The sequence below is a fragment of the Myxocyprinus asiaticus genome, chromosome 14 (genome assembly GCF_019703515.2).
Source record: "Myxocyprinus asiaticus isolate MX2 ecotype Aquarium Trade chromosome 14, UBuf_Myxa_2, whole genome shotgun sequence".
Taxonomy (NCBI): Eukaryota; Metazoa; Chordata; class Actinopteri; order Cypriniformes; family Catostomidae; genus Myxocyprinus; species Myxocyprinus asiaticus.
The window spans coordinates 19,851,689-19,869,887 of record NC_059357.1 but is presented as its reverse complement, the minus strand read 5'-3'; the positions used below and the strand labels follow the sequence as shown (position 1 = coordinate 19,869,887).

General features: G+C 37.8%; 1 protein-coding gene across 1 annotated transcript in view; it reads left to right on the top strand.

Moving 5' to 3' along the window:
- syt3 (synaptotagmin III) overlaps positions 1 to 18,199 on the top strand; it is a 59,335-nt gene that overhangs the window by 17,154 nt on the left and 23,982 nt on the right. The window contains exons 2-7 of the mRNA XM_051717555.1: positions 661 to 1,010; positions 1,967 to 2,388; positions 10,771 to 11,169; positions 12,595 to 12,703; positions 13,471 to 13,653; positions 17,551 to 17,677. Of these exons, the coding sequence (XP_051573515.1) occupies positions 2,241 to 2,388; positions 10,771 to 11,169; positions 12,595 to 12,703; positions 13,471 to 13,653; positions 17,551 to 17,677 (966 nt within the window). The 5' untranslated portion in view covers positions 661 to 1,010; positions 1,967 to 2,240. The remainder of the gene's footprint in view (positions 1 to 660; positions 1,011 to 1,966; positions 2,389 to 10,770; positions 11,170 to 12,594; positions 12,704 to 13,470; positions 13,654 to 17,550; positions 17,678 to 18,199) is intronic.

The following is an 18,199-nucleotide window of genomic DNA, read 5'->3' as shown; positions in this document are numbered from 1 at the left end:
CCAACATTTTTGCTTTCTTAAAAAAAAAAAAAAAAGGAGGGGCAAGTCATATTAGGGGCAAATTTATTTTTGTGGTAATCAATATTATGTCACACATGCTGTTGATTGAGTTTAACTTGTATTGAACCCAGAATACCCCTTTAAATACTTTTATCTTCCACAAAGAACCTTAAAGAGAGTACACCCAAAAATCAAAACTCTGCCATTATTTTCTTATCCTCATGTCGAATTTCCGTACAGCGAAAGTGAATGGTGACCACAGCTGTCTCTGGTCTCCATCCATTTTCACTGTATGGAAAACAGCAGCTTGGACATTCTGCTTAATATCTCCTTTTGTGTTCCATGCAAGAAAATAATCGCACAGGTTCGGAACAATATGAGGGTGAGTAAATGGTAACAATTTTTTTTAGGTGTATTATCCCTTTAATCTTTAGGGCATCATTAAACAACATCTCACAAGATACACTGTACAAGGAGAGACATTTGTCTTTGAGAAGAAACATTTATCTAGAATGAACAGTTCTTCTCTGCATGCTATTGAGCTCTGAGAGCCCTGTGGGTTGCCTTGATAATTTGGCCGTAATTTTAAAGCCGTTTTTAATGATGTGTGCGTCATTATCTCTCTGTATCACTCTCGCTCTCTCTTTCCCTTTTTTTCAGGCAATTTCAAAGAACATTCCAGAAATACAGCCATGGACCACAATCAACATTAACGTTTGAATGAATAAAGAAGAATGACTCTGCATTCCACAAGAGCCCACCGTAAAAACTGATGCTGCTTTAAAGACTGAGCTCACACATACTCTCCTCTTCCCTCACTGATAATTTAAATGAGAGTCTAAGCTATAAAAAAAAAATCTAGGCTATGCTTTCTGAACAACAGACCTAAATGCAGTACCACCATTCATTCATTGAAGGAAAATTCCAAACATTTATGTCAATGAAATTCCTCTTCACCTGCTTCACCATGACAAGGACTCAGGGATGTCAGTGTCATCCATTATAAAAAGGTCTGTGCAAGAAAACGACTGATGAGCAGCCTCAAACAGAATCTGTGCACAAAGAAACTTTGCAGAAGACTTCTTCGATTTTCACAGAATTACGGATGTGTTTTTGCACCCATCTGTACTGTTTTTCAATTGTTTTTCTATGTAAAAATGCGCTAGACAGATGTTGCTCCATGGATAATATTAATTGTTTTGATATATGCCCATATATCCTAGTGTATTCAAATGAGTATTTTATTTATAGTGTGATTATAGCACCTATAGTAATGATTATTTTTAGTGTCTATAGTAATGCCCCTGGAGGACAGCAATATCGGACAGTTTACATGTAGTGATGTTATTATGTTAAGGTTAGGGGCCGTTCACACTAAATGCATTTTTGTGTTTGTCCACACTGTTTTTTAATTGTTATCCTATGTAAACATGCTAAACATGTTACACATCTTTGACTGTTGCACCGTGTCTCGCTGTTTTTCAGTGACTTGCGCAGGAGTGCCATGTTTTTTAGACACCGTGTCTAGTTAAAAAGAACTTTAACTTTTAAAAGCACATCTCAAGAGACCTACAATTTGTTCTGTTCGTTGCATATACTTTTTTTTTTTTTTTTTTGCACAATAACACATATGGTCTGGCCCCTTAGATCTCACAAAGTTCTATCCATTTTTGTTAATTTCATATTTTTGCTAATTTGACCATGTTTTCAACTACCAATAAGAGTCTAATACTCTCAGCTCTGTTAACACATTTTACCATATTTAAATCCATTCTGCTGATTTTTTCCTAAAAATAAAAAAAGCCAAAACAGCCTTCAGATTCCGTCTGAGCCCGCTGATGAGCTACACACACAAAATCCAATAATTAAAATTTCACTCTGTTCATTTATGTAATACATTTATGCATTATCTCCCCCTCCCTCATTCTCTGTCCCTCTTTGTTTTCTCTGTCTTATTTTTCCCCAGGAGCATGTGCTAGAGGATTGATTGTGGCTCACTTACCAATGGGTTTAGCAACCATGAAATGTTTCAATTAACGGTCATAAAGAGACCCTCTCAACACCTTGTTGGAACTTTGTCATTCTGAAACAAAAACAAGGCCTCCTGTCTTACTGGATCAGTACAGTAGAAAGTGGCCAGACTCACCCTTTCCACTCAAGCGCCGTCCAATTGGTGTGGGCGGTGAGGGCTACGGCGCGATTGGTTGAGTGCAGGGTGGGTGTGCGATGCAGATTGGAGGATGTCGGGGGACTGGGAAGACGACCTTTGTAAGAAGGCGTTGGTGCTGGTGGAGGAACTGTGCTTCCGGTCTGGAGGCTTCAGCCAGAGTGCGAGCTGCCAAGAGTTCAGCTACATGATGAGAGGACCTAACAGACAGATGAACACAGGTAAGAGCACAGCCCAGACTATTAAATTCCCCATGGCATTGCATGATGACCGCTGTTTTCTTTACTATGTTGACATATTTCCTGTTTAACAGGAAGTTGGTGTGGAACATCAAAAGGCTTGTCCCTTTTTAAAAAAAATAGCCAATAGCTTTTAGTTTACATCATATCCATGAACATGATTTATTACTTGCTACTGCCATTTAGAAGTCGGTGCTGTAAGAGATCATTTGATTGGACAAAATGAGTGAGATTATGATGAGCCATCAATATTTTTGGTCCAGATGATGTCACGACTAGTCAAATTCAATCTGATTAGTGGACTCGACTAGTCAACTATTAAAAACTAGTAGTCGTGCAACCCCTAAAGCTAACAGGCATAGACTAAAAGCTTAAAAAATCCATCCAAATCCGAATTTTGATTTCATGGGGTCTATGAAGCCCAATCATAGCATAAATTGCTATGTTTTATATCCAGCTTCCAACCAAAATATTGATTTGGAACTGACAAATAGCCTGAAAGGGTAATTTCCCACATCAGCCAATTGCACTAAGCCATGAGAGCAGGAAAGCGTATCAGAAATGTGCACTGGTAAAAGCTGCTCTTTCACGTAATTGCGCCTGGTCATTTATTTGTATTCACACCATGCCCACCACAGGTGTTATGGCTGGTTGCTGTGTTCAGAGTGAGGCTGTCCTGTTTACAGATTTAGTAATTATTGTTTAAATCCCCAAGTGCCCAGTGATTGAATTGGAATTGAACTTGCATTCTATTTAAAATGAAATCGCATAGCCACAAGTAATTGAAATGGTTCAAAGCTTCTTTTGAAAAGAAGGGGAAGAAATGAAGCAATGGAAGATCTCCTTTCTTAGGGTTCCAAGCACCCTAAAATCACCCAAAAGGATACCAGGGAGAGGAGGTTGTCAGTTAAAGCTAATCATTGTCTTTTTCCTAGCAGTATGGATGTATATAAAGGTTCTGTCTGCAACCATTTGAAAATATATATTTTTTTTTTCATTTTACATTTTAAACAATTCCTTTAGTGTGTGGAACTGTGCCAAAATGGAAATGTTATGGTGAAGTCAGTTAAATTGTTCATGCAAGATGTTTTTGTATAATCTAGTAAATGAAACAGTATTGAATGAATTCTGCATATTTGCTTTTTGGTTTTGACCAGGCCCACATGGAGTCTGTGCCCGCTGTATTTTGCAGAGAGCTCCACAGATTTAAGCAGAATTCAAACGCCTATCATTCACAAAGTTGTACACAATATTTTGACTTATTTGGTTATACGTTTATCTTCCAGTGTAGTTATCACAGCTCCGTCTAACATATTTTACCATATTTAAATCCAATTTGCAGAATTCCACAGATTTTAACCCCAAGTCAGTGCAGAAAATGAGGAAAATGTGCAGATCCTGAAAGGGCCTGGTTTTGACATAGTGGCTAAATGCCAGTCATTAGTTATTAGGGTGGGGCTGGATTTAATTCAGCTTTGGGTACCATGGAAGTTGTGCTGGAGGGCTGAGGCAACATTTGACATTTACAATTTTGTTCGATTTCGGGCCCTATTTATGCCATAAGTCATACACGCATAGTCAGTGGGCATGGCCAGGAAGCTTTGGTATTTTCATGCGTGCATGAGCTAAGTCTAGATGCAAGTGGGTTTGGTGAAATTACACGCACAAAGTGCTGATGGGTTGGGTCAAGTGCAGTTTAATTCTGAGGTTCTTCTTCGGTTATTGCAGCATCAAGTACCAGCGATATAAACAAAGACAGCACATTCATACAACAGTGATTGTCATGAACATAATTAGAATATTTTCAGAGTTTGGAAATTGACTTTATTACCACCTGCTGGTGGGATATCCAAGCTGCGAATGTATGAACTGATTTTAGACTTTGCACAGCAAACAGACCTGCTTTTGAAACGTCTTTGGACAATTACCTATTTCTCAGGAAAATAGCAAATTGCGCTTTGCACCACTCCCACCCACCGCCACTTGAACATTGCACTTAGAATTAGCACTCTCATGAAAATTGTATAAGACGTTGTACACGGTCATATCTCTGCGCTTAGCACACTCACGAAAATAGAGCCCTTCATCTTAAAGCTGAAGTTTGTTAAAATACTTTCTCCCATTCCAGAATAGTATGCAGAGACACTTACTGTACAAGTAAGCCAGGCTTTTAAGGTTGATTTCCCCGAAAAGTATAAACACTGTGGCTCTGTGGTGCTTTCAGAATATTGATCTATTTGTTTCAGCATCCCGACACAGCAAAATTGACTCAACCAATGGTGTGAGTTTGGGGCGGGACTATCTGGTTGTTCGAGCAATGGAAGACTGGGGGAGTGTTCAGGAAAGCTGTTTGATAACAATCTATATTTTTGCAATTCTGTTTGGTGACACTAGTGGCATAGAAATTACACACTTCGGCTTTAATGCTTCACAGAACCTCAGACAAAAACATTTATAATATTCTTAGAGACAAACCCTCAGATGGCTCTACATGGTCTTTACTTTAATTGCGTTTCTTATATAAATCTTGGACATAAAACAATGCATCCTTTAATGGATGATCAAATGCTGAGAAGCACAAACCCAGCTGTGGGAAGCCCAGTTCATGATATTGTTTTTCTGAATGCATTGTGCAATAGTTACATGCATAGCTGAGCAGGAAGGGCAGCTTACCATAGTATTAATTAGTTTGAAACTGAGGGAAGCTGCCTTGGGCTCTTTAAACTGTTCTGTACTCACAGTATGGCCCATATGTGCACTACTGCTGAAGGGTACTCATGCTGTCAAGCATACAGTAACAATGTGAAACAGAAAAAATAAAAAATGTAACCCTGGGTCTCAGTGTAAGCCATGGTTTGTTACAGCTTAGTTGTACAGCAGGGTTGAAAATTTTGATTTGGACCTGCTGCTTTATCCAAAAAGAAGACATTAATTTTTTTTAACACACTCCAGGTGAAACCAAAAGTGACCCATGATATTTGATCTCACCCCCACTTCTTAATATGAAGTCACAGTGAGAGAGAAAATGTGTAATTGCTAATGTTTGCTGATGTAGTATGAACCATAACTGACTGCGTTTATTTCAGCAGATCTTTCTGTGTGTTGTTTTAGCACACGTACATTTTTATATGTTTTATAGGGAAAGAGTGCCAATGACTTCACTTTTATTAATTCCATCTGGATTTCATTTATTTATGAATTTCCCATTTAAAAGGTTTCTCTGACAAAATATCTAAAAAATGTTACTTCTAAAATGTTACATATTAATGAGAGTGATTGTGTCTGATAATTGAACTTGTTCTTCTGTACCAGTGCCCACAAAAAGGTTTTGTCAATTTCAATTCCAACTATTCATAACAGTATTTGTAAAGATTTGTACATCTCCTAAGTTTAGCTTCTAAGTTTTTTAGATTCTACATTTTAAATGCTGCTAATACGATGATATGGTACGTTTCAGTGTCTATCCAATCCAGTTTCAATGCACATTTTACATACAAATACGAACAAAATCACCCTCGATCTTAAGGAGGTGATGATGGTGTGGAAAATCAATGAGACAAGATAAAAGAAAACTTAGCAACTAGCAACAGGATAGAACGCTGATATTCTGTAGTTTGTAGTTTGTATCAGACTCCCTCCCCAGTTATTTTTCCTCCAAACAGTCTTTTTTCTTCGCAAGCCGATCAATACATTAACCTTTCTAATCCCAAACCCCTCCTCTATTTAGTTCTCTCTCTTCATCTGTGTCAGTTTGTTTGGCTCCACATCTTTCATTCCTGCAGTTCCTCCTTTCTCACGCCTGCTACACTTCTCTCTCCCTCTCTTCATCACTGTCCACCTTTTCTGGCCTGTTTTTCTCACAAGAGAGCACTTGCGAACTTTATTAACCCCTCTCTCGCACTATCTCTCTCTTTTCCTCACCTTCGATGTGTGAAGGGAATCGTTATCTTGACCAGTCAGCCAATGTGTCTGCTTCAACATGTACACTAATCTGTTTGCTCCTTCCTGGCCCCTCCCTTCTCTTCTTTCCATTCTCCCTCCCACCATCCTTTATCACCATCTCCTCTTCGTTCCTCTTTCTCCCTTTACAATTTACCACCTTCCTCTCTCTTCGTCTCCCTTTTCCACCATTCATATCTCTGATCTCCTTCTCTGTCTCAGTCTCTTCCATTTTTTCCTTCTATATCTCTCTATTCTCACTCTGTCTGTCATGGATAGGTAATGATGGTTGACTAGTTTTCGATTTTGTCTTATTCATTCATTCATTAAATAATTCATTTTTTAAATAATTTTAACAATGGTGCTTTAATTACCATGCAGATGTATTTAACTGTTGCATTTTTTGAGCGTTATAGTTAAACTTTTAAAAATGTTCTGTGCTCTGTTCCATTCCGTTGTGCTCTGTACATCTTTTTTTAAATGCAAAAATGTTTCATATGTAAACGCCCCATAATAAATGTGTCCGATCAGGGTCAGGTGAGCCCGAAGCCAGCCTAATCACACAGGGCTTCTTTAAAGGGTTAGTTCACCCAAAAATAAAAATTCCTCACCCTCATGCCTTCCTTGATGTGTATGACTTTCTTTCTTTTGCTGAACACAAATGAAACATTTTAGAAGAATGTTTGTTTCAGTGGATGTGAATTGTGGCCAGAAATCTGACGTTTTAAAAAGACTCCAGTGGTTAAATCCATATCTTCAAAAGCGCTATGATAGGTGTGGGTAAGAAACAGATTCATATTTAAGTCCTTTTTTACTATAAATCTACATTTTTACTAAAAATCTCCAATTGCATTTTCAGATGTGAAAGTGAAACTAAACAGGCAACGAATGTGACTTTTAGATGTGAAAGTGAATGTGGATATTTATAGAAAAAAGGACTTAAATATTTATTTGTTTCTCACCCACACTTATCATATCGCTTTTAAAGATTTAATCACTGGAGTCATATGGATTACCTTTATGCTGCTTTTATCTGCTTTTTGGACCAACAGAACTGAAATATTCTTCTAAAAATCTTTGATTTTGTTCTGAGCAGAAGAAAGAAAGTCATACACATCTGGGATGGCATGAGGGTGAGTAAATTATAAGAGAATTTTCATTTTTGAGTGAACTACCCTTTAAGACTGATTAGTCAACTAGTAGTTCAGGCAACCCACCAGCTAGTGGATTTTGAAAATATGTAGTTTTGCACATCTTACAATCTCTATCTGAGTCTTGTTCTTCAAACTGACAGATCAGTCCCCTTTTCCCTCCCTCTGTCTCGCTCTCTGAACATATCTTTTGAACAAGTAGTGATTAACGACATACAGACACTGATGAATTATTCACCAAAGACAGACAGAAAGAACAGAGGAAGAAGGAAGGAAAACAGCAAGAGAGAGGATAAGAAGGGTAGGAGAGAAATATGATGGAGATAGAAAGAAAGAAGAAAGAGGGCAAAAGGGACAAAAGATGAAAGTTTGGAAAGATGGGGAAAATGCATGACCTGCATGCAGCCATCTTTGTTCATGGGCATTCACATTTTTAAGCCAGTCACCTGAGCTGTAAATGTCATGTGACTAATTACTGTGGAACCAGAGGAAAATTACATCTTGACAGTTTTGATTGGCTGACGGCACCACAGGAAAGCTTATAGTCCCAAGCCCTCTACTTGTGACTATCTTGCCAGTGCATGAGCAGTGACATCAAAGGCAGCAGACAAGGAAAATTTCCATTTCATGCTTTAAAAATTGGGCACTGGTAACACATCTACTATAATGTAATGAAATATTTGCAATTTTGAAGGTCTGTCAATGGAGAAACAGAATTTTTGCCAGCATAATGGTGTCGTTACAGCATCTAACAACAGGGGCTAACTGCCAAAAGTAGCCAGCTAAAACCTGAGCCCTTGATGCATGGAGCACAGGACAATGGTTGAAAGTAGGAACAATTATGGAAGAAGATGTAAGAATTAACTGAAAAAGATAGCATGACAGAAGGGAATAGCTGAGGTAGACATATGAAATGGCCTCCTTGTATAATAGAAATTACAGAGCAGATCTAGGTAGAACCACCCTGGGGTTTTCAGAACTGCTGGTGGGTGCTGGTTCTGAGGAAGTGATGTGAGAAAGGGGTAAGCCAAGGAACAATGTGGGATTGAGATCTGAATAGAGCTCTTGAGAACAGACAAACAGTCAAGCTGACAGACCAGCCCTCTATTTTTCTTGATTGGCAGGCACTTGTTTGTTCCTACTTGGTGGAGGGGAGCAGTTCTCCCCACTGTGGTGATGAAACCGAGTTGCCAAAGACTAATTTTTTTCTCAAATGATTCAGTCACCCACCCCCTTAGAAATCGTTATTAAAGGCTTCGTGATTGAAAGCTCATACTTGGAGAGCGACAGAGTCATAAGGCTTAATCACAGTTTAGAGGACATCTTTGTAGAAATTGTCATTGGTGTTGCCACTTTTTCTGTGAAGAAATAAATCCATCTTTTTCTTGGCTTTCTATTCAGATAAGGGCTCGTGAATGTTGGTAGAGCCTGTGGTAATTTACAGGCATAATGCGCCATCTCTTTTCCTTTTTCTCCCTCTGATCCTCTCTCTCCCTTTCTTCGAACCTCCTTCGGTTTCTCCCACACTGCTAAAAGTCATTTTCTTAATGCATATTTTTTGCCTTGTTTTCCAGATTTGTTTATTTTTATTTTTATATACATTCTTCAAATTACATAAATTTACTTTAGAAGCAAAATATTGTAAGATATTGTTTTCAGAGAATTTGTGGGGTGGTTGCATAATATTGTGCCATTTCATGTCATTGGTTAAAGGAACAAGGAATTTTAATTAATATAAAATGCTACAAAAAGAGAAAATATCTTGAATTAGGTGTATTTATATATATATATATATATATATATATATATATATATATATATATATATATATATATTTTTTTTTTTTTTTTTTTTTTTTATCCCATTGGTGAGTAGTTTTTTCTTGTTTTAAGCATAAGTCAAAGTCAAATAAATCTAAAAATATTTAGAGAGGTTATTGCTGAAAACAAGAAAACAATTTACCTTTGAGGTAAGAATAATAAACTCAATAAAATTCTATCTATAATATATATATATTATAAAAAAATATATTCACAAAAAAACTTGAACCAAACACATCCTTACACATCCACAATAGAATGGCGTTTCCTCCACTGAAAATGGAGACTATCAAAAATGCTCTCCATTACAGCATACTTTGGAAAATTATGACATTAGAAAACTAAAAACAGAGGTTTCAAACTTAAATGGATATGTGGTTGTGGCCTAAAAAAATTTGCCACTCTTGGCAGAGACCTAAAAATCAGCAATGGTCAAAGACGCCCATCTACACTGTAAAAGAATCTTGTTGTTTCAACTTAAAACTAAGTGTTCATGCTGCCTTTAAATTTTAAGTTATGTCAACTTCACAGGGAAATACAGTTGACGTAAATCAGTATAACTTGTTAAATGAGCTTATTGTCTTTTTATGTAAACTTGACTTTCCTAGTTCAATCAACTGCGGTCAAATTCAATTCAAAGTGAATAGAGAAGTTCAAATACTTAATTCTTTAATATTAATAATGATAACAATAGAAGTAGTTGGGGCTATTCTATTGTCAGAGGTAAAATAAAGTGCAATTTGATTAAATAAAATGGTCAGTTGTGAATCAGAGGCCAATATCTGATCTCTCTATCATACTCAGACTTAAACTTGTCAAGGAGACACTCATGAGGCTCAACACTTTACATGCAAATCCCAGTGATGGTGACAATCATCAAACACATCATTGAGTAAAAAAATTAGCTTTTAATTTTTGCTACATGACAAAAAACTGAAAGTGACAACAAACACAATAACCAACAGCATAAATAAAAGCAACAATCAGTAAAAAAAAAAGAAGAAAGAAAAGAAAAATACGACAGTAACACTGCAGTTTTCATAATTTATTCATGCTGCAGTGCATGCTAGGATTTTGAATACATGAGCATAGTTCTCTTGAACCTACATTTTAAGTTAAGCTAAGGAAACTATTGAAAAACACACAAAAACATGCTTGGGCGTGAACAGCCCTACACAGTTTTGCTTATCAGATAAAATTATCTTGTTTTATAGATGTTCTGATATTTTTACTGATTTGTTTCACAGTGCATTCATTCCCCAAGCACAACATCTGTCTGCTAATCCAACTTCATTTGCACATTTTTCTTTTTCAGATATCTCACTGTTCATCCTTGATAACTTCCAGTTTATACAATCAAGCTTGTTACCTCCCAAGGCTGTAAGAAATCAAACTGTCTCTAATTTCCTTTGTCTCTTTCACTCTCTCTCTCTCTCTTTCTGTCTCTGTCTCAGAGATCTCCGTAAGTCTGCTCTCCGTCATTGTGACATTCTGTGGCATCGTGCTGCTCTCTGTCTCGCTCTTCGTTTCCTGGAAGCTTTGCTGGTTGCCGTGGCGTGATAAGGAAGGAGGAGGTCTAAGCTTGACATCAGGGCTCCTGCCTGGTGGTGTGGGTTTGAGTGGGGGTGGTGGCGGCTCGTCGCTCCTCCCTCCTCTCCTGCAGAGGAAGGACACTCACTCCTCTTCCTCTCTGTATCCTTCACTCTCCCAGCATGGACAGCACCACCCCCATTTCTCTGACCTGATGGGGGTGGAGGGCGGAGGGGGGCTGGTAGTTGGGGGTGTGGTTGGGGGTCCGCAGGAGATGCAGGAGCAATCCTACCTAGACATGGACTCTTATCCCAACAATGCTGGTGAGTACTACATAACTCTTTACTTCAGTGGTTCTCAAACTTTTCTGACCAAGTACCATGTCTGATCACATCAAGTACCACTTTGCATTCCAATAGCCTATTCAAGCGTCTGCACTTCTCAAGGATTATGCACAGTAATTCTTAAAAATAGATGAGGGAGAGGTAATAAAAATTAAAAATTACAATTTAAATACAATTTTATTTTTAGTATTTTAAATGTACTATTTACAGTGGCCCCCAAAAGTGTTTGGTCATGTTTTCACACTAAATTCACAATATCAAACCAAGTTATTTCTGCAAATAAATGATTCTTGACATTTTCTCAGAACTAACTGAGAAATAACAAAGACTTGTCATGTTTTTTTAATGACGTTTAACCAACTGGTGATACGTTTAGCTTGAAAAATGTTATCCTCTAAGATTTATTTCTCTAAAATTAATGCAATGTAGTTTGATATTTTGCTACATAACGCAAAAACATTTAGATATTTTTGAGTCTGAAGTGTGATTAAAAGGAATAGTTCACCCAAAAATAAAAATTATCTCCTCATTTACTCACCCTCATGCCATCCCAGATGTGTATGACTTTCTTTCTTCTGCTGAACACAAATGAAAATTTTTAGAAGAATATTTAAGCTCTGTAGGTCCATACAATGCAAGTGAATGGGTATCAAAACTTTGAAGGTCCAAAAAGCACATAAAGGCAGCATAAAAGTAACCCATACGACTGCAGTGGTTAAATCCATGTCTTCAGAAGCAATATGATAGGTGTGGGTGAGAAACAAATCAATATTAAGTCATTTTTTACTATCAATCTCCACTTTTACTTTCATATTCTTATTCTTTTGTTTTTGTTGATTCACTTTCATCATGTATATTGCCACCTACTGGGCAGGGAGAAGAATTTTAGTAAAAAATGTCTGATATACTGATCTGTTTCTCACACACATATCACTTCAGAAAATATGGATTTAACCACTGGAGTCGAATGAATTACTTTTATGCTGCCTTTATGTGCTTTTTGGACCTTCAAAGTTCTGGCTCCATTCACTTGCATTGTATGGACCCACAGAGCTAAGATTTTTGTTGCTACAGAGCTTAAAATTTGTATTGTGTTCAGCAGAAGAGAGAAAGACATACACATCTGGGATGGCATGAGGGTATAATTATGTAAATGATGAGAGAATTAAAATTTTGGGGTGAACTATCCTTTTAAGTGTTAAAATTACAAGTTGTATTGCGTACCACCTGAGAGTGCACCGTGTGTAAATCGTGCTACAGTTTGAGAACCACATTGTCATTGTAAGACTTACAGACAGTGATAGATATGATCTCTTTTCACTATACTCCATCCTCTTCACTATACTTAACTATTCTCCTTAGATATACTTTATGGCTTATGCTTTCTCTCTAATTCTCTTTCAGCGAATCTAAAGTTGAGCCAGACATCTCCTGAGTTGCCCCTGTCAACAGAAGGAGGCGCAGCTGCAAAAGACCTACCCAATGCCCAATCCCAGCAGCAGGTCACCACTAGGTTAGTGACCTCATCTTCTTGTTCCTCTCTATGGTGGTGTGTGTGTGTGTGTGTGTGTGTTACAGGATGATAGAGAGAATGTGTGATTTGTGTGTTGCAGGATGTGTGCTGTTTTTGGTGTGCTATATGTGTGTTGTATGAAAGTGTTTAGTTTTCATAATAAAAATGATCAATAAAATGTTAATAGTGGTTTAATATATCACAAGATCTTACATATATCACTTTTGAATATGTTTTTGGACCCTCCATATTTTGGCTGGTCTAAATAGTATAGAATAGAATCTTTATTTATCGTCTAGGGTTGGTGGAATTTGCTACCATGCATTTTACGTAATGTTACAAAAATTTTACATAATGTTGCTACAAGTAAAAAAAAACCAAGAGCAACCTAGTGTTACATATCTTGCTCAAGGGCACAATGGTGATGGCTGCTTTATTGGGGGAATTATACCAGCAACCTTACTGGTTGCTTGTTCAGGTCATATTGTACCCCAAAATGAAAAGATGCAAGAAATTATATATTATAAGAAAATGGAACAAATACGATTTTTTTTTGTTTTTGTTTCATATTGTGTATTTTTATATATACTTATATTTTCTATTCACTTTTTATTTTTATTCTATTTTTGTATTATTATCTCTGTCTTGTTGTATTGTTTGTGCACTGGAAGCTTCTGTCACCAAGACAAATTCCTTGCATGTGTAAGCATACTTGGCAATAAAGCTCATCCTGATTCTGATGTGTTCACCCTCTGGTCTCTCTCCAGGCCCAAGCCCATGACTCACCAGCTCTCCAGCCCTGATTTTCACGGTGAGGAGAAGAGTGAGCAGCTGACCAGAATTGGGCAGATCAAACCAGAGCTCTACCGGCTGCGCCAGGGAGACCAGGGGGAAGGCAAACAGGGCGATACCTGCGGCAAAATCAGCTTCCTCCTGCGCTACGCCTTCAAGTGAGTCTGCTCAAACCCATCTCGCCATTACTTCCTTGCCCCATGGGAAAAAAAAATAGTATATGGAACTGACACACAATGTGAATCCATGCCTCTCAATACATCAGTTGGTTATAAATAGATCTCATCGGCAGGGCACACAATTGAAAAGGCGAGCCGAAGAATGAGGCAGGGGAGTTGCAGTCAGCACAGTGAGTTATAGTCAGGCACACCATGGGCAGCCCATGCACGTCAGGCCTGGTGCTTTATTTTGCCGTCACGCACAGGGACATGAATGGTAAAAAGTGCTGATGTTTGAGAACTGAAAAGAGGGAGAGGCTGTTTCACTCATGAATTATATATAACCAGCCACTTTAAACAGCAGAGCTTGTCAACACATAATAACACAGCACTGTGTTCCACCCAGAATTACAGAGGAAGCCAAAAGGGAGAAAGAAATCTGAAAGATGGGTGAGTGGAGAGTGATACCTCATACTTTACACATAGGGAGTAGTTCAAATAAATGATTTGACAGATCTGTCCCTGTTCATTACATTATGAGTCTATTGTATGTTCCGCTGTGAGTTCTCAGGTGAGTATGGCATGATTATGTGAGATGGGGAGGTTTTGAATTGAAGGGATAGTTCACCCAAAAAATAAAACTGTCATCATTTTCTCGCCCTCATGTAGGGCTTGGTGGTATGGCAATATATATATATTGTGACGACAGTATAAAGTGTCAGCCGGTAGAGATCTATCTATGCAGTTTATATTGAGGTATGTACATTACATATCTGTGTGCGCGACACTCCATCTGGCTGCACGTGAGACTGATAGTGAGAGAGACAAACAAACATGGAAACAAATGCAGGAGAAATTTATTTTTGCATTAAAAGTACTTGAATGAGAGCGCTCTTTCTGACATGCGCGGGATGTGATCGTGATCGAATAAATTACCTCAGGAATGATTAAATAATACCTTTGTCAAATTATATTTAGTAGTTATATACAACAGTTGACAAAAAGGTTTCCAGTATCCAGTGGAAAGCTAAATCCAAAACAAATACATGATAGAGTAGTTTGCTTTGTAATCAAAGCAAATGCTTATAATCAACTAGAAAGAAGCCTCTTTTTTGTTGTTGTTGTTGTTGTTGCTTGGATTGAAAACTAATGCAGAATAGATAAAAAAGATCAAATATTATTTTTAATAATTATAAAGTTTTTTTTTAAACTTCCATTAGACATACCATTAGGCTACTTTGGAAATCACTTTACATCTAAATGATTAATTATCGACCAATGATTTCAAGAATATTGCTATATAATTTTTTGCTTGTGTCGCCCACCCCAATGACATTGTTATTGAATATATATATAAACCCTTTTTTGTTGACTTTCCAGAAAGAAAGAAATAACTATATGGTAATATAGAATTTTGGTTATATTGCCCACCCTTACCCTGATGTTCCAAACCCTTTTTTCCTTTTATAACATTTTGTCCTCCATGGAACACAGAAGGAGATTTTAAACAGAATGTTAGCCTCAGTCACCATTCACTTTTATTGCATTTTTTTACCCCCGTACATTAAATGTAAATGGTGTGTAAGTCAAATGCTTTTTGGGACGAGGTTGAGTACATGATTCCAGAATTTTCATTTTTGGGTGACTTATTAGGTATTGACTATCTTTCAATGGAAATTCATCAGGAAATGGTATGTTACTCAGTGTGTGTGAGAGAGCTGGCCGGCCAAGATTATTTCTCATTCCTGTGTGTGCGTGTGTTTAATTGACATCATTGCACCTCCTGTTGAGCTGTTGCATTTGCGATACATCAATGTGAATATATCATAGCTATAAGCATTTTGGGAATAGCAGGCAGGTTGACACTGTCAGACAGAGCCACATCCAGTGGGACGCAGCTTTTTTCATCAGCACAGCGGTTAGCTGATAACACATGCGGTGGCTAGGGAATAGCAGCCATTTCCAACTTATTGTCTATGAGAGTTTGAGCTGGATTTTTGTGGGTTTATTTAAATTTTTCAATCTGTTTGTCAGATTCCAGCTGAGTGGCGATCATTGTGTTTTCCAGACAAACACTTTCATGTGGCATGTATAAAAGCATGACTTTTGTTTTGAGTAGGTGGGGGTGTGGGGGTATATATATTCTATTAGCATTCACATTCATCTCTATAGCAGTGCTCAGATTCCACAGGACCCCCAGGAAGACGCGATCTGAAGGTTGCTATGGGCCCTTAGTTCTGGCACCAGGTGTCACATGATCAATCACTCGTCATTGGAAATGGAAAATATTAGTAAATTTCACACTTTTAAGAGCCCTCCAAAAACAATATGTTATGTGTATTTATGACAATAAGTTGAACAATATGTTAAATGTCATTTGTCAACTGATCCGGACGGAAAACTGTATTAAAATACTCTGACAGTGTTTCCTGCTGTGCTAATCAGCACCAACACTGCTCTACTAAATGTACAGTGGTAAAAACACAGTGCGTACAGTATAGTCCGATTCCTGAACGAATGACTCATGAGCCAGTTCTTTTGAATCTACAGCGTGACCGTTGTAGTGTGGTTCCCGAACGAGTGACTCTTATGAGCGGTTCTTTGGGATTAACATGAGTTGTAGTTCCAGCATCAACCAGTAGGGGCTAATGCTAACCAGCCAATTCCTGACCCCCTGTGATGGAAGGAACCTGCCATTTAGTAATAAAAAGCAGTGGTTCAACACGTGACTGTGGTGTGGGGTGGATGGTGACTTTAAAATGCTTTCTGTAATGTGGGCAAGACTGTCATTTTCAATTATAGCCCTGAGTAGAGTACATTTCTAAAGACCAGTCTAATTTAAAGCACGCTCTTCAGCTGCGTGCCACTCGTCATGAGATCCAATTCTAATTTCCCCAAACTGATATAATGTATATTAGATTGGACAGCTAATAATGCATCTGTGACTGTTTATTCTAACTTGCACTGTCAACATGTATTTTATTATGTAATAAGATTTGATTTTACTAATAGCAAGTATTACAGTATGTCTTAATCCTTAACTGCATATGATTGGTCAATATAGAATGATTAGATTTGTCACTTTAATTTGACCTCCAAATTGGATAATAATGATATTGTGCATGATTAATGTTTATTTCTGTCCTGATTGGGTGTGATTTGTACCATGTCATGCACAAGCCAATGGTTCATTCTTTGTGACTGACATGTTTGGATAAGGCCTTATTGGATTTGTGGTTGGGCTCCTCCTCCCCAGTGTTGTTGATTTGTTGTTGAAGTGTTCTAATGAAAGGGTGATGCATTTGTTAACACCATGAGACAAATTATAACAAGGCTTGATTAGCGACCACAGAAGTTCCCCCGCCTCTCTTATTTACATCCGCACAAACACTGGATGAGCCTTACACTTTCTGGAATTCATGGTCATGCTAAGTTTGGCATAAAACCGCAACAACCCACTGCAGTCTAGCCATGGAATGACATATGGTTTGGTCTGTAATAAGGTCTAGATTATTTATAAAGTCCAGCATTGGAGGCCTTTGCAGACCGCCGAAGACATTGCATTTCACATCAAATATTTATGTTTTTATATTCACATTAGTGATGTATTATCTCACATATTCACATAATACAATATCCTTTTAGCTTGCGCACCACATGTATCGTTCTGTCCATCTATCAATTAATTCTGAGCTGTTGAACATAGTTTTACCAGTGGCACCTTCTCACTGAAGTCAATGCTGCAATGCTGTTCTGATGCTGGCCTAGTTGTCAGCCCGTTTCAGCATAAACCAGCTCTGCCGGTTAGATGATGCAGAAATGGACTCGCAAACGAGTGCATAGAGTTCCAGATAGTTCAAAGTGAATTACAGTGACATTGACATGTCTCTCTTGCAGCACGGAGCAGCTGGTGGTTAAGATACTGAAAGCCCTGGATCTCCCGGCAAAGGATGCCAATGGATTCTCAGATCCCTATGTCAAGATCTACTTACTGCCTGATCGGAAGAAGAAATTTCAGACCAAGGTATCTTTTTTTACACTTCTGAAGCTGCTGTGTGCTTGCTGCTCTTACTATAATCTACAGTTCAGATGGCAGGGACTCTTGGGACTCATTAAGATCTGAATGTATTTCTCAGTCTGCCTGCATTTAGATTTTTTTCCTGCTGCCCTAGTTAATCTACAAATACATATTATTTTATTATTATTATTTACAGGGATAGTTCACCCAAAAATTCAATTCTGGCATTATTTGCTCACCCTCATCTCTTTCTAAACCTGACTTTCTTTTTTCCATGGAACAGAGATGGTACATTTTTGAAGGATATCCTGGCCACTCTTATCCCAGTAATGAAAGTTAATGAGGACTGGGGCTCTCAAGCTCCAAAATAAAAAAAAAGACACCATAAAAGTATCATAAAATTGGTCAAAATGTGTGCTATATTCCAAGTCTTCTGAAGCCATACAACAGAAATTGTGTGAGAAGCAGACCGATTTTAAAGGGATAGTTCACCCAAAAATGAGAATTCTCTCATCATTTACACATTTA